General features: G+C 49.2%; 1 protein-coding gene across 1 annotated transcript in view; it reads right to left on the reverse strand.

The window, feature by feature from the left end:
• Positions 1 to 10,547, reverse strand: part of PTPN5 (protein tyrosine phosphatase non-receptor type 5) — a gene marked incomplete at both ends in the record, with an annotated part of 36,472 nt that extends 25,925 nt beyond the window's left edge. Inside the window, 2 exons of the mRNA XM_080695643.1 lie at positions 4,803 to 4,879; positions 10,528 to 10,547. Coding sequence (XP_080551769.1) covers positions 4,803 to 4,879; positions 10,528 to 10,547 — 97 coding nt within the window. The remainder of the gene's footprint in view (positions 1 to 4,802; positions 4,880 to 10,527) is intronic.
• Between the last annotated feature and the right edge of the window lie 11,547 nt (positions 10,548 to 22,094).

Raw genomic sequence — 22,094 nt, forward strand, 5'->3', positions numbered from 1 at the left:
ACAACAACAAAAACACCTGAAAAAGTGATTTTAGGAAATGTGGAGATACTTCTCCTTCCCACAAAAAAAGCATAAGGAAAAATCAAGTCATCCATAATCCTCCATGCTGGGAAAAGAATTGTTTTCCTTTTAGTATTTTTTTTTGGTATTTTTCTCTCTTTGGGGGCAGACTTTTTTTCCTCTATAGATTATTTTAGCGTGAGTACCTTTCGGTTCAGGATTGAGCCGGGACAGGTGTACTCCTGGGATCTCGCTGTGGTCTGTTCTCTGTCCCTGCAAATGTTAGCAGTTGGCTCACCCCTGAGTCTGCTCACTGGAGAGGCCAAAGCAGGACTCGGCGATGTTGCTCCACTTCAAGTCCTTGCTGTCACCGGCACCTACTGTCATCTACCCACTCCTTCCCTGGATGCTAGGAAGCTGCGGGCCCCGGCCAGGCCTGTAATGGCTCTGGCTGTGGTAAAGAGCAGCGGTCCCAGCATCAGCAGCGTGGCTTGCTTTCTTGCAAATGTGAACACCTACAACACCTACATTCAGAAGTGGGAGTGTGAGTTCAAATGTACCAATGTGAGCAAATAAGGCAAGCAAGCAAGCAAGGGAGAGTGAAAGAGAAGAAAAGGAGGGCGACCATGTAAGAAAATGTGCATGAAGGAGAAGAAAAATATATATGTGTGCGTGTGCATGGCGTAGGGAAGGCAGGTGGGTTTACACCGAGTGGTCGTAACAGAACCCGGGAACTGTGCGTGACTAAGGGCCTGGGGAGAGGACAGCGAATGCTAGGTGGGAGTGTGCCTCCGATGTTTGTGCATGTGCTCGAGGTTGGGGTGCGGGCATGGGAGGCAGAGAAAGAGACGTAAGGAGGGAAGGAGAGCTGGCACGCCCGCCATCCTCGGGAAGCTGGTATGGCGGAAGCGGGCGGATGGAGCGCTGGAGCTGAGCGTGTACCAAGATGAAGACGTGCAGGTGTGCGTCCTTCAGAGGTGTGTGTCTGCCCCCGCAGCGCCTTGCGAGACAGAGGCAGGCCACGTGCCTGGGTGGCTGTGTGTGGGCATGTGCCATGTGTGTTCGTGAGCATGTGGCTGTGTCAAGTGAGAAGGAACGAGAGGGCAGGTGCACCCAGGTCCACGCGAGGGCGTGGAGAGAGCGAGCCTGCCCTCCTACCCCCAGATGGCCAGGAGCTGTCTGCGGGTGCTGGCCATGCATCTCTCAATTCAAGAGGACCACAGGACCTGCCTGATGCTGGCTCAGGTCTGGGTGACCACGGCCGGGAGTGCTGGCCGGGCCGCCCTGCCCGGAGGTGTGCGTGGGAATGAGTGAGTCACTCAGGCAGGGCTGGCCCTCACTCTGTCTGCGTTTTGCCCAGCAGGGAAGACTGTGTGTGTGGGGGAGAGGACTCAAGGGCTGAATTTTATACCACCATTATGCAATGGCTTGCAGTGTCCATGGGGTTTTTCCCAAGGCTCAGTACCCCAACTCTCTCAGCCTGGGCACCTCCATTTCTTTATGTCCAGGTTGCAGTTAGATCAGTGGCTTTGGCTCACAGACACGTGTGGCAGTCTGCTCCGTGTGAAGCGCAGCGCACGTGTGTGCAGTGCCAGACACCTCCTGGTCCTTTCCCATCCCCCTCTTCTTGGCTTTGGTTTTCGCTACAACACCACTTTCCGTGCTATCCATTTTATTTGTGTATCTCTCTCCCTTAAAGGCCAATAACTATACAGCACCTGTTATGTGCCACGCCCTGCTCTTAGCTCTCGATTAATTTACTGAATCCTCCAACAACTCTCCATGGTGGTGATTATTATTCTTGCCATTTGTCAGATGAGAAGCCCAGAGAGGGGAAGTAATTTGCCCAGGATGATCCCCAGGTAAGTGATGGAGCCAACCCTGGGACCAGAGCCCCTGCTCTCATCCAGCATATGATACTGTCCTGGAAGGGAGATTTTTCTTGGGTTGGTTCATTGTTGAATCTCTAGCAGTTATAATAGCACCTAGCATATGTTTATGCTCAATTAATAGTGAGTTACTGAAAAAATGGGTGGATAAATACTAGACATGGAGGACACAGTGATAAAAGAGAGGTACTTTCCTTCAGAGAGCTCACAGTCACATGAATGAGACAAATAATTATTGCAATAGTGTATCAGGATGGCACCCCCGGAGTCTAGAGGGCACACAAATTGCCTGGTCACTGGCAGATAGGGCTTCCCAGAGGAAGGATGCAGAAGGGGACAGGCATGGTGACCCTGCCTACCTCTCCAAGCTCCTCTTTGGGGTCAAATACATCATAACTCTTTCTGCCTCAGTCCACAGGGATCAGAAGATGACAGTAGTTCCAGGGGACAAGGGAGGTAGAACAGGGTAGTGGTAAGCACAGAGGCTCTGGGGAGAGACTGAATGGACTGAATTCTTCCTCTACTAGCACCAGCCAAATGACCTGGGATGGGCAGCCTGACCTCGCTAGGCCTTGGTCCTCTCATCCGTAAGAGGGCGTAGCGGATGACGCCAGCTTCCCAGGGTACTGCATAAGGAAGGCAATGTGCCAGCTCCAATGGAGATGACTAATCTTCCATTTCCATTCTGTATTGTTTGCTGGCTTTGGGGGAGGAATGGGAAAGAGTCAGAATTAAACATATTGTGATCATTACTATAAACTCTGCTCTGGCTGCATCCCATTTTCCAGAAGGGGCTGCATCCCATTTTCCAGAAGGGGCTCAAAGCAGAACTGTCCATGAACCTTCATTAGGCCAGGGACTATGTTTTATCTGCCACTAGCATCTAGTATATAGTACCGGAGATATAGTAGGTGCTCGATAAGTATTTGTTAAATGAATGACTGAATGATTACATTTGTTTACTCTTCCATAACCTCTGTGAGGATAAATATTCATGTTGCTGCTGTTTCCATTTACAGATGAAGGATTGAAGGTCTGACGAGGTTAAGTGACTTGCCTATAAACACAGAGCCTATAAACAGAACTGCCAGACTCAAATGCCAAACCCAAGCTCTTTCCTCTCTGCTATGCTCTTGTCTGGACTCCTATATATCATGTCCTACTTTCTATGGATTTTTTCTAGCCAGTGGGGCCATCCCTGATTGTAGAATCATCTCTGAATTTTGTGACTCATATCTGAATCACAGGACTGTTTAATAGTTGAAAGGGACTTTTTGATGTCATCTAGACCTCTCACCCACTGTGGAAATTTCCTCTCCAATGCCTATATTCCCGATACTTGAATGCCTCTGGTGATGAAACACTCATTTTCTTCATCTGGAATCATCAATTTCTATGACTGGATCACTTTTAGAGTCAGAAAATAAGTTTTGTATCCCATAGGCCTCTCTCATTTCTATGAACTGGGTTTACGTCATTCCTCCTATGGTACACAGAATGAACCTGCTGCCCCCTCCACATGATGGCCTTTCAGATATTCAGGCATCCCTTCAGATAACTCTTTTCTTTAAGCTATCTGTTTTTGACAACTCCTGTGAGAAGTGTCCATCCTGGACCAGCCCAAAAGTCCATTTAAAAAAAAAAAAAGTCCGTCCAAAAGTGAGCAATGGCGCCTCTACTGGCCAAGGGAGAACTGTACCAGAGGGCTCCTTAGGATGTCCCTGGTGGCTTCATTCCAGGTGGGGCACCCACATGGGTGTGAATAAAATATCTGCTTATTTTGAAGAGTTGTTGCTTTTAGTGTCATACCTAGTTATTTTCAATGTCACATGGAGACTCCATCCTAAGTTTCCTTGTCACAGCTGCAGGCTTGAGACTTCAAAGAATTCAAAATGCTTTTTAAAAAAACCAAACATTTGGGAGGAGAGATGCTACAGGATTATGGTGATTTTTTTCTTTCTTTTTTCCCTTGCCCCTTCCTTCCTTCCTTCCTTCCTTCCTTCCTTCCTTCCTTCCTTCCTTCCTTCCTTCCTTCCTTCCTTCCTGTGGTACTGGGTTTCCTGGAAACCCTTCTACCTCCGGGCTACACTCTCAGACGTAGTTTTATACTTTTTTATTTGGAAACAGGGCCTCTTAAGCCAGCGCGGCAGGCTTTGAACCTGCATGACCCTCCTGTCTCCGCCTCCCAAGCGTGGGGATTACAAGCGTGCACCACCACGCCCGGCTTGCCTCTTTCTTAATATTGCTACAATAGACATTTGTTAAAAGAATAAAAAGAGCATTTATAAAAAGAAGAATGACTTAAAAAAATCCTCTCCTTGTCCCTTTCCTTTCATTTCTTGCAGCTGTTTATCACAGCCTGGGGATGCGGTCTCCAAGTGGTGGGGCACGCTGCCACCCTGTGGGCAGGAGTGCCTTGATCATGTCTTGGTGGTGACAGCAAGAACCGGGGCTCAGCCAGCCGGGGCCCCAGCCAGTGTGATCACCTGGACTCCGGCGGCACAAGGTGACCCCGCCCCCGCTTCTCTGCAGGGCTGGCAGGCAGCTCCCCGCACCATCCGCCGCCCCCCTCAGCTCATGCCACGTTCAGCTGTGCTTCCTACACTTGCCTCCTGAAGTCTGCACAACCACTGCCAGTCAGCGTTTGTGTTCCGCTCAGCCCTGGGACAGAGCCCTGCACTTTCCCCCAACCTCCCAAAACATGTGGCCACCTGCTCTTCCTCCCATGGGAGCCTAGAGCAGCTCTAAATGACAGCGAGTCAGGAGGACACCAGGGACCAGGAAACACATTCCCATTTAAATGAAGACCTTGGAGCAGCTGTGTGGCTCCTCAGGAGCAGGTGCACAGCTGACCAGGCTTTCCTCCCCTCTCTCTGCGCAGAGCTCTGGGCAGCGGGAGCTGGGCAGACTCACCCGGCAGCCTCTCGCTGCAGCACATGTCCAGGGCGCCTCCCTCGGAGTCATCAGCGGCGCGGTTCTCGCCTTCACTCCTGCAGCAGGATGGAAACTGTGAGATGATGCTGTTGAGCGGAATCAAGCCAAAATGCCAAGCAAAGACTAACAGGCTTCGCCTGCACTGTGTCCCCTTGGGTTGCCCTGCTACACTGGGGGACCTGATGAGAAGACTAACCCATTGAGGGGCCAGGCTGCAGAGTGGGAATAGAATTTTGCAGGTGTCTTTCACGTAGACTCATTGTCCCCATTGCCATCCTCCCTGCCATGGAAGGAGGGCTAACTCTGTGCAAAGCACTTTACAGTTCTACCATGCCAAGGCCTCACCATGGTCCCATGAATCAGGGATCATTAAACAAGCTCAGAGAAGTTCTGTAGTTTGCCCAAGGTTACCAAGCTCACTAGGGTGGAGCTAGGTTTGAAATTATGTCCTAGGATTCCAGGCATATGCTTTTAGTGCTCTGCTGTTCTGCTTCCTAGTCCTGTGGTTTTGAACCAGGGGCAAGAAAGAAGAGAGGTGTGGGTACCACACAATGCAAAGTGGCATGCCAAACTTTTCTCCAGAAACAGCTAGAAATAGTAATATGTATGTATGTGCGTGTGTGTTACTGGGGACTGAACCCAGGGCCATTCTACCTCCAAGCTACACACCTAGGCTTTTTTATTTTTGTAATTTTTGAAACAGGGTCTTTCTAAGTTGCTGCAGCTGGCCTCAAATCTGTTGTAATCCTCCTGTCTCAGACTAAGTACTGGGATTACAGGTGGGTGCCACCATGCCCATCTTGCATCTTCTAAATGCTCTCTTTCTGAAATCAGAAAACTCCCCTTCTGGCCCGTCAGGGCACCTTATAGGATTGTCCCAGGGTCTAGCTTTTCTCCTTTACCCAGAATGTTAGAAAAAGACTGCTGGAGATCAGCTCGATATCTGCAGCATCTTCAGCATTGATATCCTTGAGGGCAACCATGTAGCCCCCAGGGGTCCCCTACTCTGGCAATGCAGGTGTCTACCCTTCACGTCCCTGGCCCTTGGCAGCTGGGCTGATCTAAGGCTGGACACATAGAGCAGGGTGGGGCCACAGGCCTTCTTCCTTGCACATTTCAACCGCTCTCCGGAGGGCTTGGAGAGAGTGGCTGCTGGTACTGCATCACAGTAGTGGTGATGCCCTGAAGGAAAGGGCTATAAATAGCTGCTGCGAGGGTCCTAGAGCTGCCACCATCCTCTCTGGGCCGTGTCTTGGGTGGGCCACATGCCCATCAGGGCCAAGACATGCCCAGGATCCTTGCAATAAATCTCCACATTTTAGCTAATACCAGGGTTTCTGCTTTCTGAAGGTGGCAACCAAAAAAAAAAAAAAAAACCCCAAAAAACAAAAAACAAACAAACAAAACAACAACAACAACAACAACAAAAAACCCCAAAAAACCAAAACCAAAACAAAAACCAACCAAACAAACAAAAATCAAACAACCAACTAACTAACCAAACAAACTCTTTAACACAGAGGCACAAGCTCATTACTTCTAAGAAGCCCAGGAGGCCAGCTGCCTCTCTGCCTGCATGTCCTGCTATCCTGCCTCTCTCATTGGTAACTGTGGAAGGGCAGATAGGTCAGGTGAAGAGTGACTCTTCTCACTCTGCTCTCAAGTGGCATTGTGTTATTTCATTATTTTTTCCCTCACTCCAATTGGCAGAGCCTCTGAGAATCCCAAGTTCCAGAGCCCAGGTTTCCTGCAGAGAGAAGTCTACTACTCTCTTTGAGGGAAATGCCCAGCAAGCAGTAAGTGCTCTCCATTGAACAGCCTCCAGAACATTCCCCACATTCTTCAACGCACAGGGCTTACAGACATCATGCAGTTTCTATCCTGCATAACTAGATGGGGCAGGCTTGAGCTGGAATTAATTCCTCAAAATTCAAACTTATCACCCAATCTTCCTTGAAAAAAAAATAGTTCCTAAAAAATAGTTCATCTTATTGCACTTACGACAAAGATAAAATTCCTCTGACACAGGTCACTAGGCCTTGTGTGATCTGGCCTAATTTATCTCCAACTTTATCATCCATCTCTCTTCCCCTTGACCTCTGAACTCCAGCCACTCGGACAAGTGTTCTTCTTCACAGTGCCTTTGCACAAGCTTTCCTCTCTGCCAGAGGAGCTCCTCCAGCTCTCTTTCCTGGTACTTTTTTTTATTTATTCACAGTCCATGACACAGTTGGGAATTCCGCTTTAATTTGTCACTGCTTAAATACCATTAGGCTCTGACTACATGAGGGCCTACAGTCTGTTTGTTTATTTATTTATTTCTGCAGTACTGGGGATGGAATGCAGAGGCATTCTACCTCCGAGCTATTCTTTCTTCCTTCCTTTCTTCCTTTCTTTCTTTCTTTCTTCCTTTCTTTCTTTCTTTCTTTCTTTCTTTCTTTCTTTCTTTCTTTCTTTCTTTCTTTTTTTTTGTGGTACTGGGGGTGGAACCCAGAGGCTTTCTACCTCCGGGCTATACTCCCAAACCTTTCTTATATTTTATTTGGAAACAGGGTCTCACTGAGTTGCTGAGAGCCTCACTAAGTAGCTGAGGCTGGCTTTGAACCTGTGATCCTCCTGTCTCAGCCTCCCAAGCGCAGGGATTACAAGCGTGCGCCACCACGCCCGGCTAAAGAATAATTTTTTTTTTTTTTTTTTTTTTTTGCGTGTCTGGTGATGGAACCCAGGGGCATTCTACCTCTGAGCTACACCCCCTGCCCTATTTTTTTTTTATTATTATTCTTTATTTTGAAACTGGATCTCACTGAGTTGCAGAGGACCTCACTAAGTAGCTGAGGCTGTCTGCGAACTGCGATCCTCCAGGTCTCAGCCTCCCGAATGCTGGGATTACAAGCGTGCACCACCACGCCCGGCTCCTATTCTTTATTTTGAAACAGGGTCTCACTGAGTTGCGAAGGGCCTCACTAAGTAGCTGAGGCTGTCCGCAAACCCCAATCCTCCTGTCTTAACCTCCCAAATACTGGCATTACAATATGAGCACACACCACCACGCCCGGCTAACCTGTTTATTTACTTTTGTATCTTCAAAGCTTAGCACAGTGCCTGGTTCCTAGTAGGGTGTTCAATTAATAAACACTTGTGGAATAAGAGAATGTTGCTCCAACATCTTTTGAGAAACATCGGGAACCTCAAACACTAACCTCAAACAGTAACCCTCCTCCACAGGTGCTGTCCAGAGCAGTTAGAGAATCTCAGAATCACAGAGGAAACTGAGGCAGGGAATAGGGGGGGGGTCTGATTTGCCCAAGGTTGTATACTGAGGTGGTGGCCATAGGGATTTAGAACTCCTACCTCCAATCTCCCAATCCTAAGCTTGCTTTCTTTACCCTGAGGAGCACCTTAGCTAGAGGGCAGCCAATGAGGGCTGACCCCAGACGGGGGCAGAAAGGTAACCAAGGAACCCAGCGGCTGCTGGAAGGGGACCCATGTGTGACTCACACCTACTTTTGCACCTTAAGCCTCCCAGGCCCCCAGCCGTGTTCAGAATAGCTCAGTGCCGCATGCGTGCAGCAGACTCTATAAATAAGCTTCCTAGAAAATGACTAATTTCATAATCAGAAAAGCAGAAAGAGTAGCACCTCCCGACTGCAGAGGAAAATGGAGCAGGAGCTGCTGCTCCGCCCTGTGGTCCAACAACTCCAGCCCAAAGCTGTATGTCTGACTGTTGAGGGGAGGGTTTAACTAGATTTCCAAAGAGAAGCCACGGCCCACTCAAGTGGGGTGGAGAAACCCAGTCTCCAGGCCTTTCCCTCCTTCCTGCCCGCCAGGAGCAGAAATAGCTGTTTCTAATGGATTACTGTAGGCGCTCTCTCTCCTCCTCCACTCCTATCAGCCGGGCACAGGAGCAGAAAACTGGCCTGTGTCAACGGACAGCAACCTGCCAGGCTGGCTTCCACGGCTGCTCTTAGTACCAGAGAACCCTACTACAGATGCAGGGGCTCATTCAACAAGCGTTAGCTGAGCACTTCTGTCCCAGGAATACAACACTGACTGAGATCTCCTTCCAGGTGGCAGTCTTTCAAGGAGACAGACATGCAGACAGGGCCACACCCTGACACTTGCTTTAGTTGATGTATACACGGGGAGGGATCTACTCAGGGCGGTGAGGGAGTAAGGGGAGGGGAGGTCTCCTCCAGGAGCTGGTTCCTAAAGGATGTTTCTAGGGGGATGATAGGTGGACAGGGAAGGAACTTGAGCAGTCAGCGCAGTTCTAAGAGCAAGACTTGGAGGCCCAAGATGCATGGGCTGTCTGGCACTGACCAGAAGCAGGCTGGTCAGTGGGCTGGGGAAGCAGATGGGGTGAGGCCTCAGCAGAGGCACAGGAGCGAGAAGCAGCCTAAGGGTCGGGTCGGGAGCCTGCCTGCTGGGTGGCAGCTCCTTCCACGGTTCTTTCATATTACATTCCCAGTGTAATGACCCAAGTGTATGGCGATGTTGGGCAATCCCTTCCTTGCCATGGGCCTGAGTCCTCATCTATAAATTAATGTGGTGAGACTCTAAGCCCCTTGCAGCCTGAATGTTATCACTTTCATTTGTTCAATTGTGACTGTGAAAGTTAAATGACTTTCTAGCTCCTCTAACAAAGCTGGGGGTTAGAGATCAGCCTGGCCCACCCATTCCAATGTCCAGGAGCTCCAGCCGGGTGGAGGAGGTGCAAGTAGCTGCTATGAGCTGGATGAAGTGTCTAGCAGAGGCCTGTCAGGGTAGTACAGGGGCAACACCTCTCTGGCTGGGTTGTCTGCCCAGTACTTATCCAGTTAAAGGTGACAGGTTTGTTGTAGCAGGCAGAGAATTCTGAGCCTGCTCCCAAGGTGGGTAACGAGCGAGGACAAGCCAGGCTACTGAAGCCAGGATTCCTGGGTGTGAGGCTGAGCCAAGCCCAGGCAGACATGACCTGTGCCTTGGATTCATGCCCCTGGAGCCTTCTAACCTCCTTCCCTGTCACCACAGAGCTTTTACCAGTCTCCTAAAGCTTTTCTCCCACCAGACATCTCTATTTACTGGATCGCACCTGTTCAATTCCCACTTCCAAGCCTTGGTTCATGCTGTTCCTCAGCCTGTGATATCCTTTTCAACTTTTGCCAGATCTTAACTCATTCTCCAAGGCTCTTCTCAAGAGTTATCTCTTCCCCGGGTTGGGTACTCAGTGATCTCCGGGGAAGAACAAGCTCTCCTGCTTCTGGGCTCCCCCTCCCTATACCTGGCTCACATTTCTGTTGTCTATTTTGTTCTGTTGCTATAGTTGGCTGTTTATGCACCTGCCTCCCCAACAGGCTTTGAGTGACTAGAGAGTGTCCTCGTCACTCCACCAGCGCTGCATCTCAGGTGTTCAGAGCAGAGCCTGAGGCTGGCAATGAACATGCTAAAGGTCAAATGCAGGGCAGTGGCAGGGTCTCAGAGCTGGTGGCTTTGGGATTTCTGGGAAGGCAGCCTCTAGCTGGGGCTTCCCAAACCTAGTGAAGATAGCCAGACCATGGCTGGGAAGAGGTCCATGATGCCACCCAGAATTTCATCAGCATGTTCAGCTTGCAGGAAGAGAGAAGAAATGCTCGGGCTGATCACTGCGTGGAAAAGTCACTCAGAGGCGCAGGTGGAGGAGGCCTGGCCTCCTCAGTGGGTGGGCTGTGTTCCCCCACTCACTCACCTAGCTCCCTCAAACTGCATTCCCAAGATGTCCATCTGAGGCCAGGGCAGAAAGTCTTCCCAGCCAAAAGCAAACTGGAGATGTGAATGGATGAGAGAAGCTGGCTTCAGAACATCCAGATGGAAAAACGGAGTCCAGAGAAGTAAAATGACTCGCCCCAGGGCGTGTGGTATGGGAACAATTATTTTCACATGGTGCCCCCAATCCTGACTCTTTCTTGAGTTACCTCTCCCCTTGCCTGGTGCCTTGCTGTCACGGGAAGGACTCCCAAACCAGAGTTCAGTTACTTGTCATTTCTGTGTCACACTCCCAAGCCTTCTAATAAATATCTTCGCTGCCTAGGTTACTAAGTCAGTTTCTGTTGCTGGCAGCCAAAGAACCCAGACTGATCTGTGCAGAAAACTTGGGGAACAGATAGACTCAGAGCCCAGGACTTCCAATACTTAGTTCACTGCTATTTCTGTCCTGCCAAGCTGCCTACCCTCCTGGCCCAGCTGTCCACTGTCCAGCCATCTGTCCCCACGTCTGAGCAGACCGCAAACTTGGAGTATTCTGGATCCCAAACACGGGTCTGAGTGTTCTCTGGTCCGGATGTGCCCAGATGAATGACTTCCCTTCCAAGCCTGTTCTGTGGTGAGATTCAGTGGATAGGTACAACCGAGACCCAAGAAAGGAAGATGGACAAGTGTTGGCTGTGCACGTCCAGCTTGCCAAGATGCGCCAGCAACACTGTTTTCCATCTTTCAAGTGAGTCTGACTCAGGGACTGGTCTGTTCTTCCAACTTGTGTTTACTAAGCACCTACTGTGTGCAGACCATGTGTGAAGCCCTGGGGGATACAATGAACTAGTAGCATCGCATGGGGATGCAGGTAAGAAGAAAGGCCGGGGAGATGCAGGTAGCATGTCTAATGGGAGACTACAGCTGACCCTGGGAGACTGATGAGGCTCCCGGTGAGGGAAAGGAGCCACTGGATGAAAGGGGCGTGGGAGCAACTGGCTGTGGATGGGGGGGAGGCGTATCCAGGCAGAAGGAGGGCCTGTGAACAAGCTGGGCTCTGAGAGAAAGTAGGGCACATTCAAGCAACGGAAGGAACTTTGGTCTGATGAAGGGAGCCTGTGGCAGGGCGATTTGCAGACATGCTCAGTGGCTCTGTTTCCTTCTCATGTTCTTCTCCCTCCCTCATTTCCAGAGAGGTAAGGCAGATGTCCCCTAGCAACCTCGGGGGAGGTTTGGCTGCAAGATAAAATGTCCCCCCAGAAGCTGGCCTTCATTTTCTGTGTCCTGTGGAAGCTGGAGGCCCCGAGGGGCGTCTCTTGGCTAAGGAGGCAAGGGCGAGGGAGTGGAGAGCTCTCTCTGGGCCTAGGAAGGTGACAGAGACAGTTGGTTTCCTGATGGGTGTCTGCTGAGCATGAAGGCCATAGCAAGACCACCTGGGAAGGGCTTTGAGGTATGTGTATGGAGCCAGATCTTAGCCTCAGGTGTTTCTGCACCCCTGAGAAGGGACAGAGAGGCCCTCCAACTGGAGAGGGGGAATATTGGCTTTCACTGGTTTGGCTTCTTTGATGCACCCCTGGTGTGGTGGTCATACCAGCAGGTGGAGAAGGGTACCCAGTGATGACAGACTGCACTTCCTACCAGTCAGGGGTGATGGGGAGCTCTGAGTGTAGCCTTATTTTATTTAAGGAACACAATGAGGCATTTCTTCCATTTTTGATGTTGATGATTAAGAGATCTTCTAGCACCAAGAATGAACTCTTGGTCTGGGAGCTGGGGGGCCAGATGGAAAGTGGGTGTAGCAATCCAGGTAAGAGATGGGATATCCTGGCCTGAGGTTGTGTCTGGGAACCGGTCCCCTTGCTGGACTACCTGCTCCAGCCACTCTGGATTTGAGATGGGAACCACTGCTCCATTGCCTGCATGACCATGAAGGATAAGTTTCTCCTGCCTGGAGGGTCCCTTCTTAAAATCTAGCTCAGTTGTTAGGTGCCACCTTAATCTTCAATTCCTCCAGGAAGTCTTCCTAGGGAAAATGTTCACTCCAGTCAAGCTGTGTGTCTATGGAGAAGTGTCTTTATCACTCTGGGCCAGAAATTTTTGCCCTTTGTCAAATAGGGCTGCCAGTATTTTCCACACAGGATTAAAGTGAGGATTATCAGTGAATTAGAGAATGTGGAGGTAATTATCAAAGGGCGTGGTAAGTAGTGTGTGCTCAGGAGCTCTGCAAATGACCAACAGAGGCACAGTAGAGAAGAGAACCAGGGTTCTGGCCGGAAAGTGAGTACGTAGACAATGCCCAAGTCTGGGAGAGGGCTGGGCACCTGGCTTCTGGAAAGGACATGAGCCTCCAAACACTGCAATTTTAGGGCTGTGCACACTCTTTGGGGACAACAGGAAGGGTTTCTGAGCCTGCAGGTGTTTGTGGTTTGGTCCAAAGGCGCGGCAGGAACTGAATTTCCCTAGCACTCTGAGGAGGATGGGGCTGAGGGAGGGTGAGGACCCCAGTCTTGCCAAACCCTCACATTGGGTGGGGCAGGAACAGCAAAGATACTCCAAGGTTCTGAGCTGGACTTGGCCACCATGCCAGGACTGTAGTGGCAGGTGAGCCACGTGGGCAGTGTTGAGAGGCGTGAAGGGGCCTATGGCAGAGGCCGAAGCATTCTGTCTTGACTCTGTCTATAGGATGAAGGGTCAAGAGCCTCACTATGGTCCCATGGTCCTGCTCAGGCTTGGTAGATCCTGCCAGTCTATCCTGGGCCATTCTGGTTTTTTTTTTTTTTTTTGGGTGTGGTACTGAGGATTGAACCCAGGCACTCTGCCTCTGAGCTACACCTTCAGCCTTATTTTATTTTGAAACAGGATCTCACTAAGTTGCAGAGGACCTCACTAAGTTATTGAGGCTGGCTCTGAACCTGTGATCCTTCTGTCTCAGCCTACTGGGATTACAGGTGTGTACCACCATACCAGCTTCCTACTTTCTTTTAAAATCCACATTCTCTTCTCTCATGGTAGGTTTGTGAGGATAGAAGGGAATAGGTGGAGATGATCAGAGGAGGAAGGAGGAAAGAAAGAGGGCAGAATCAGTCTCTGGGCTAGTTGTTCAAGAACATCTTCCACAGCCCCCTGCTTGATGAAGAGGATGGCAATGACAACGGTATTAACAACAGAAAGAACGCCTATCTAGCTGCCTGCCTGTCTTTCTCTCTCAGGGACCCTTCCCACACATGCCAGCACCACTCTGAGGGCCTCTCACATGAGGGAGATATTCAGTCCTTACAACAGCCTGAGGAGAAACAAGACTATAGTTACCTGCATTTTCTTTTTATTTTTTTATTTTTTTATTTGTTACCTGCATTTTCTAGAGGAGAAAGTGGGGATTGGGAGAAGCAAGTGGTCTGCCCAAAGCCACACAGCTAATAATCACAGATATGCCCCTAATGCCTGTAGTCATAATCTTTTTTTCTTCCATTTTCTAGTCTTTTGTGAAAACCATACTCTGCAAATGAGAAGAGTATACGGTAGAGTACTCATCATATATTCTTTTAGAACACCATCAATGTAAACCCTAGGGTAGCATATGATGGTCCTGTTTTACAGATGAAGAAACTGGAGCTCAGGATGAAGTGATTCTGCTCACACAGAGGGGGTGTTAGTGAAGGGGCCACAGGGAGACTCCTGTGCCCCCCTCCCTGCTCCAGGGCCCTGAAGGGGATCCTTGCAGTGCCCTCCTGGGAGCAGAATGACTGGCAACCCTATCCTGGAGGTTTCCCCGCTGAAGAAGCATCCCCAGGAGCTGGCCTTTGGAGGCTGGCTGGGGTGGAGATGTGATGTTGATGTGATGGTGGCAGCTGTTTTCCACCAATGGGAGAACAGATACCTCCATCGGCTGAGGACCCACCAGCCCTGGGCTCTGTCACAGGCTACCACGTAACCAGGGGCCACTGAAACTCCCTAATCTGAATCTCAATTGCACCAAATGGAAATCAGAGGGGTTGAGTGAATGACCTTTAAGGGCCTTTCAAGACAGTATTCCATTCTGGGACTGTCAGAGATTAAGGAGGTGGACAGTGGCATAGCAGTGACCCAGCAGAGGGCGCTCATAGCACCAGGGAAACAAGGCTGAGGTCCACAGAGTCAGGGGTGAAGGATGCCCAGCCACCATGCAAGGAGGGAGGATCAAGCCCCAGCCAATTACTGATGGGGGCTGTGTTCAAACGAATGAGATGATCAGATGCTGCGGATGGGCCTATATGATTATAAACTGTGGGGGTAGACAGAACTCCCAAAGGACCACTAAAGAGCAGGATCCAAAGGTCATCTGGTTTAACCTCACGTCTCCAAGACTCGAAAACATTCCATCTGATCCCTCTCTTTACACCCTCCACCCCAGGTATACAGTTTAATTTACAAGGAGAAAACAGGAAATCACAAATGGGAAGGTGTGATCACACCTCTTGTGGGGTGTTCCCATATTTCTTTTTAACGGGACTCTCTCTCGCTTCTGTCTGTAGTGCCTTGGAAAGGACTCCCTCTCCCTGGAGTCAGCCTCCCCCACCCTCCCTCCACTTCCCTTCTCTGCCTGGAAAATACTCAGATTTTATAGCAGACACTCCCTTATGGAGAGCTGGGAGCTCCTTTTCTGTTCTCACCTTTCTACCTCACAGGAACCTGCATGCAAGCCTGGGGTCTGTAATAAGGGCCCGAGGTGAGGGCTGGCTGCGTGCTGAATGCTGGGCTGGGTGCTATTTGTGGGTTACATCACTGTTTCTCACTACAGCCCTATGCAGTAAACTCAATCACCTCCTCTTCCACATATGGAGACACTGAGTCATTTGTTCAAGGTCATACACTTGGTAAATGATAGAACCAGACTTTAAACTCGGTTTGCTAAAACTCTGGGCCCAGGCTTTATTTAAATTACTATGTTTGTAGCCTCTGATACAGACCTTCCTATTTCCCATGCCTAAGTTCTATCTGGCAGTAGACAAATGTTCAGAAAACCATTTCTGGAAGGAGTAAATGAAAAGTGGTCTAGAGTTTAAGTATTTATAAATGGCTCACTTAAAATACCACAAAAGTATTAAACATGTAGGCTTTGACATTGGACTGCCTGAGTATGAAGAAGCCCCCCGCCCTGCTGCCTGATCTTGGGTGAGATGCCTGACCTCCCTGTGCCTCAGTTTCTTCATCTGATAGACAGAAAACAATGTGCATGCTTCAGAGAGTTGTTGTGAAGGTTAAATGCATTTTGATGCCCCACAAAAAAGGTGTTTAAAAAAAAAAACCGGTGATGCATATAAAATGCTTAGAATGGGGCCCAGTCAGCTCCTCAAAATGTTAGTTGAAATCATCTTGTGTAAGGCTTTGCCTACCCCTCAGTGATACAGCCCTACTCTCTCCATAGATGAGGTCGACGGAGGTCCTGGGATGAGTCTTTCCTGATTCTGGAAAACAAAGCCCTGACTTGGGACATTTGCCAATTTTGTGGGTGCTAATGTTCCCTCCACAGCTGATTTCACACTATGACTGTAGGGGTTAAGCTTCCAGCCTTTAGACACATTCTGTGGTTTTGTTCTCTCCCTCCATGCCTGTTTCCTCATCTTTAAAATGGACTAATGGTAATACCTGGCTCATACTATTGCTGTGATGGGTAAGGCTAAAACTCTCAGAAGAGCACTTAGCATGCTATGTAAGTGCTAGGCAACAGTACTGTCACCAAGAGTTTTAGTTCAGCTCAGCCTTGGGGGGCTTGTCTGACACTGGCCCTCTCCTTGCACCCTGCCAGGTGGTCTCTGCCCACCAAGATGGGGGCCTTGCCTGCTACTGTAGCTAGCTCTTTCTTCTCCTCCTGGAACTAGTCATCAGACCTGCCCTGTGTTGGCTGATCACACATTATTTTGTGCTTCTGGTTGCTACCTGCCTTGGTTTAACCTCTAGACTTCCCTAATGCTGTGTCTTGGCCTGCACTGCCAAGTCATGCCTGTGCTGCTCCGATGGTCCTTCTGGATCTGCTCTGCACTTTACCCCTTACAAAGCTCCTTCCCATAGGGCCTGGATGCACCTACAGAGGAAAAAGCTGATGTCCAGAGCTAAGTCTGCGCCTGCCATACCCACTGTGGACTTTAGTCCCCTTGAGGACCCCTGTACCGGCTGGGAAGGTGCTGGCACTTTAGGGTTTGGTGGAATCAGACAAACTGAGTCAGAAGCAAGCCTGAGAGTGGCCAGCCAGAGCCTACTGTGGCCACATCAGCTGGATCCGAGGCTCTTTTGCCAGGAGAGTGAAATGGAATGCAGGGAAAAAAAGTCTAGATGGGACCAGGAGACAAGATCAGAAAGGGTCTGACCTTCTGAATTCAAATTTAACAAATACAGGCTGCAAACCTATTATGTACATGCTTCTCAATACCTCATTTCCTTAGACCCTTGTGATGAGCCTGTAAAGAAGACATCATCCTCTTATTTTGTAAAAAGGTACTTCCAGAGGCTAGGGTCTGACAGGGAGCAGGTGAGCGGTCACTCTGGTCCTGTTCAAGCTGCCAATGGAAAAAGTAGGATGGAGCCTACTGCCTCGGATCCATCTCAGTGGATCCTTTCAACCATGTGCAGGGGCCAAGGCAACTGCCAGCAGAGGTCCTCAGCCATGAGCAGAATCCTCAGGTTGCACACTACATGGTCCTCTGGGAGCAGGATGGATCCAGAGGCAGAGAGGCCAGCTTGGGACGCTGTATTCTGCCATTTTCTTCCCATTGGGCCCTGGGCCAGTGCATTAAGAGACTCAGTTTCCTTCCTATAACCTGGAAGCATGAGAGCTTCAGGGTTGTGGTGCAGATGAGGGAGCGAGGGAGGTGTGGAGGGAATGCTAGGCAAACCCAAGGCAGACATCCTCCTTGTAATGCCTGCTGACCTGGCTCAAAGCTTCATTTCTGGTCTCCCCCTAACTCAAGCCGGCACAGGAGATGCTCCTGCTCTTTGTACCAGGCACTGCCATCAGCTACAAAGGTCGGTTTCCTATTTCCTCGGGCTCTGCCAGGTGTTCCTGGAGCTAATGAGAACAGTGCGGGAAAGAGCAGCTGGAGGATGAAAAGGGCCTCCCCAGCCAACAACTCCTCTCCCCTCTGGAGTGCTCCGGGCTGTTTCCAGGTCCCCTGAGCCAGACCCAGAGCCCTCGGGAAGATGGGTAAGAGAAGTGGATTCCCCAAACCCTCCTCTGCCACAAAATCAGCCCATCCCTGAGACATGCTCACGCCTGCTTGCCAGCCCTTTCCTTTGCCCTCCTGCTGGAAGGGGCCTCCCTGCTCCTCCCTCCACCCCTCACCACCACCATGGCCTTTTGCTCTTCTGAGGCCCACCTCGGCTCGTGCCTCCTCTGGGAGGCACTCACTCCTCTGGGACTCACTCCTAGTGAGTCCACTGCAGGCTGACCTCTCCTCTGGCTGAATTCTTATCCCAGTGTTTTCAGGGGGTATGGAACCTGGTGATGGACCACACCTTCTCTTGGGCTGCTCGCTGGCTGTCTTGCCCTTAACTTTGGCTGAGAAGAGGCACAGGATGGGCCTCTTCTATATCTTCCATGACGGTGGCGGGGGAGGCTTGTGCAAGAAGAAGCAATGAAAAGCAGGGCGATGTGCATCCAGCTCTTTCCTATACGCTCAGATTTGGAAGGGAAATGGGGAGGAGAGACTCACTGGGAGAAAAAGAAGGAAGAAATAGAAAGGGATGAAAGAAGAGGGAAGAGCAGCTGCAGGGGACTCAGGACAAGGGTCACAGCAGGACAGGTGCGTGTGGCTCTCTATGAGGTATCTCTCCATTATGCAACTCCCAGGCTCAACACAGATTCCTCTTTTAAGTCACCTCCTCTGGGCCGGGCCGTCTTTGGTGATCGCCTCTGATCTTTTTCTCCTTCCCTTCCCTTTCTGATTTGCATTACTTGGTACTCATTGATGTCAGGTCCTCTGGGGAAGGGCTGGAGGTAAGTTTCAGGCCATATTTATCATCTGTAGTTAGGAATAAGATTTTTTTTTACTACCTTTATTAGCTTTAGAGAGTGGTTTGGGATACATTTTGCATAGTTATTTTAAACTCAGTTTGCCTTTGAGATCATCTTGGGGCAGAACCTGCTCTAATCTTATATTCATCTCTTTAATATCAGGCCCTGTGCAGGGTCTGTGGGGATACATAGCTGAGACCCACTCCCTCCACTAGTGTGACCACAGTGAGTAGAGTCGGATCTTGCTAAATTGAAAAGTGAGCCTGTCTTACAGGAGTGCCTCGGAGGGAGGGAGGGAGGAATGGGAGAGTGTGGAGGCTGCAAGGAAGAGCCTTGAAGGACAAGCAGGACTCACCAGACAGTGGGAGGCATTTCCAGGCAGGACACACTGCAGGGCCAGAGGCAGAGAAAGGTGTGCTGGGAGGAGGGCACCTCAGTGGGGCTGCAGACTGGGCAGGAGAGGGATTCCTGTCACATGGCAGAGGCTCTGTGCATCAGGCTAAGACACTGATTTTAACTCAAAGGCTATCTTTTTTCTCAGGGGAAATAAGGCAGGTATTGCTATTCTAGTTGGCATTTAGAAATCTGTGTGTGTGTGTGTGTGTGTGTGTGTGTGTTGTTGTTGTTGTTGTTGTTGTTGTTGTTGTGCAACCAAATGAATGGATCTCAAAAACTATCTCATGACACAAAAGACCACATCCTGTGTGGTTCCATTTATACGAAGGTCAAGAACAGACAAAACTATTCTACCATGAAATGGGAAGGGCTATGACCTCTGAACTTTGGGGGGTGATAGAAACACTCCACAACTTGATCTTGTTAGTTCTACAAGTTCAAACGATTGTCAAAAGACACTGAATGGGCCACTTCAGATCTGGACATTTGACAGGTTCTAAAATAGCTCTTAAAATTATGTGAGTGGTTTTGGTTGACATAATGACTGAAGGATGCTACTGACAAATATACAGAGAACCAGGGATGCTTTCACAGCAAAGGACTCTCCCACCTGAAGGCCAGTAGGATCTCAGGTGAGGAGCACTGTTGCAGGCCACAGGGAGTCTTGGAGGAACTGAAAGAGCCCGGGGAAACTGGCTGCATCCGTGCTTATAGAAGACAGGCCTTGGGAGAGATGGAAGTCCACAAGGTCCAGGTTTTTGAGTTAGTGAGCTGGCACAGAAGATGGACAAATGATCTTCACTGCCACTCCCAGGCCGTGTAATTAGCCAAATGCAGCCCATTGGTTTCAATCTGCCCATGCCCAGGAGGGCTCCAGAGGTGCCCCAGGATACCTCAGACACCACAGGATTGGAAACAGGCCTGCTAGGGGAGTAGCAGAGCCAGCAGATGCCAGAGGAAAAAGGAAAGGTCCCACCCTAGCCTCCCTGCCTTCAGCATGAGCACCAAGGATAACAGGACCACCTTTATTGGAGATGGAGACTCAGCGAAGTGGGGCTCCCTGGTAGTCTAGAGTCACTGGAAGTAGGGCTGGCTGGCTGGCTGTTGCTGCTATAGGAAATCATTTTCTAAAATTATGGGCTACAAGTCAGCATGGTGGTGCATGCTTGTAATCCCAGCATTCGGGAGGCTGAGACAAGAGGATCGAGGTTTGCAGACAGCCTCAGCTACTTAGTGAGGTCCTTCACAACTAAGTGAGACCCTGTTTCAAAATAAAGAATAAGCCGGGTGTGGTGGTGCACGTGTGTAATCCCAGCATTCAGGAGGCTGAGACCGGAGTATTGCAGTTCGTGGACAGCCTCAGCTACTTAGTGAGGCCGTCCACAACTTAGTGAGACCCTGTTTCAAAATAAAGAATAAAAAATAGGGCAGGGGATAGAGCTCAGATGTCAAATGCCCCTGGGTTCCATTCCCAGACCTGCAAAACAAAACAAAACAAAACAAAGAATAAAAAATTAGGGCTGGGTGGTATAGATCGGAGGTAGAATGCTCCTGGGTTCCATCCCCAGTGCTGCAAAAATAAATAATAAAAAATAAAAATAAAAAAATAAAAAATTCTGGGCTAAAGAACAACACAGCTAACTTATACTACAATGCTCATCTAACTTGTTTCTTCAGGAAGCCTTCTCTGACCTCCACCCTGGGCAAACACCTCTCTTGTGTTCCTCTGTTCCAGCTCCAGAGCACAGTAACTGCCTACCTCTGATTTCTGGCTCTACCCACTTACTTGCAGTGAGTTCCTGGCAAGTAACTTAAGCTTACCTTAAAGCTGAGAACTCTAGAAAGATTAAGTGAGATAGCAGAGTATGTACTCAGTAAAAAGAGAGCTTATTATTACCATAGCACACATCAATGCGGACCACTGTCACTAGGTTGCTTCTCCGGCATCGCCAGCAGATGCAATCTTCTGGAGGGTCCTCTTGGTTGTGTTAACTGCTGAGGCTCCTGTGTCCACCAGGATGCCCAGTGCAGTAAACACTAGCATGCATGAATGAATTCCACCCACTAAAATCTCTCTGGAGAACTTTCTTTTTCCACCCACAGTGCCTCTAGATCATAATAATTCTTCAGAAATGGAAGTTGGACTCATTTGTATTCTTTCCCCCCTTTCCTTCTTTTGGTTACCTCCAAGGCCCATGCAGAGCTCACACAAAATTTACTTCTTCTTTTAAAATTAATGGCTTCTTCCTGAACTCTTCACTTCTAAGACTTCCCTCAGAGGTCTTTTTCATGCCAGGCCAACCAACCAACATCTTTTTTTTTTTTTTAAAGCATCCCACAGCTTCTCAAAAAGTTAAACATAGAATTACTATATAATCCAGTACTTCCACTGCTAGGTCTATACTGCAAAGAATGAAAGCAGGAGCTTCACCAGATACCTGTGATGTCCTCTGATCTGGGCCTCTTTGCTCATGATGCATCTCCTTTTCCATTTTCTCAATTCCAGCGGCTGCTCCCTGTTCTCTTCCTGACCCAGGTCGAATCCATGGAACCAAACTGCATCTGTTCACACTTTCTTTTCCTTGCAACCCTACTTTAACTGTCTTTAACTGGTCCTACCATGTTCATTTTTGTGTGTGTGCGTGTGGTACTGGGGATTAAGGCCAGTGGGGCTTTACCACTGAGCTATACCCCCAGCTCTTTTTTTTGAAACAGGGTCTCACTAATTTGCCCAGGTTGGCCTCAACCCTCTGATCTTCCTGCCTCAGCTTCTCAAGTACTGAGATTACAGGTGTGTGTCACCATTCCTGGCTCTGCCACATCCTTCTGAGGATGCTTAAAATAGATGCTTGAGACTGAGATGGAAAAGCTGGTGCCTAGAGATGCTCCCTACTGACTACATCCAACAGTAAAGAAATGGCAATGTATGAAAAAACATTGAGAATAAGATGATGACCACACATGAATGCTGACGTTATGATAAAATGTTAAGTGAATAATGCTGGCTATAAAACTATATGTGCACTGATTTCAGTTATTACAAAACACAGATCTTTGGGAAAAGCCAGAATGGGACTTATTTAATAATGGTTAATTTAACATTTTTTCTGCAGTATAAACTATGGCTGTGTTATTTTAACAATTGCAATTTCTTTATTCTTTTAATGGTGCTAGGAATTTAACTC

This window comes from Muscardinus avellanarius (assembly GCF_963383645.1).
Source record: "Muscardinus avellanarius genome assembly, chromosome: 1".
Lineage (NCBI taxonomy): Eukaryota > Metazoa > Chordata > Mammalia > Rodentia > Gliridae > Muscardinus > Muscardinus avellanarius.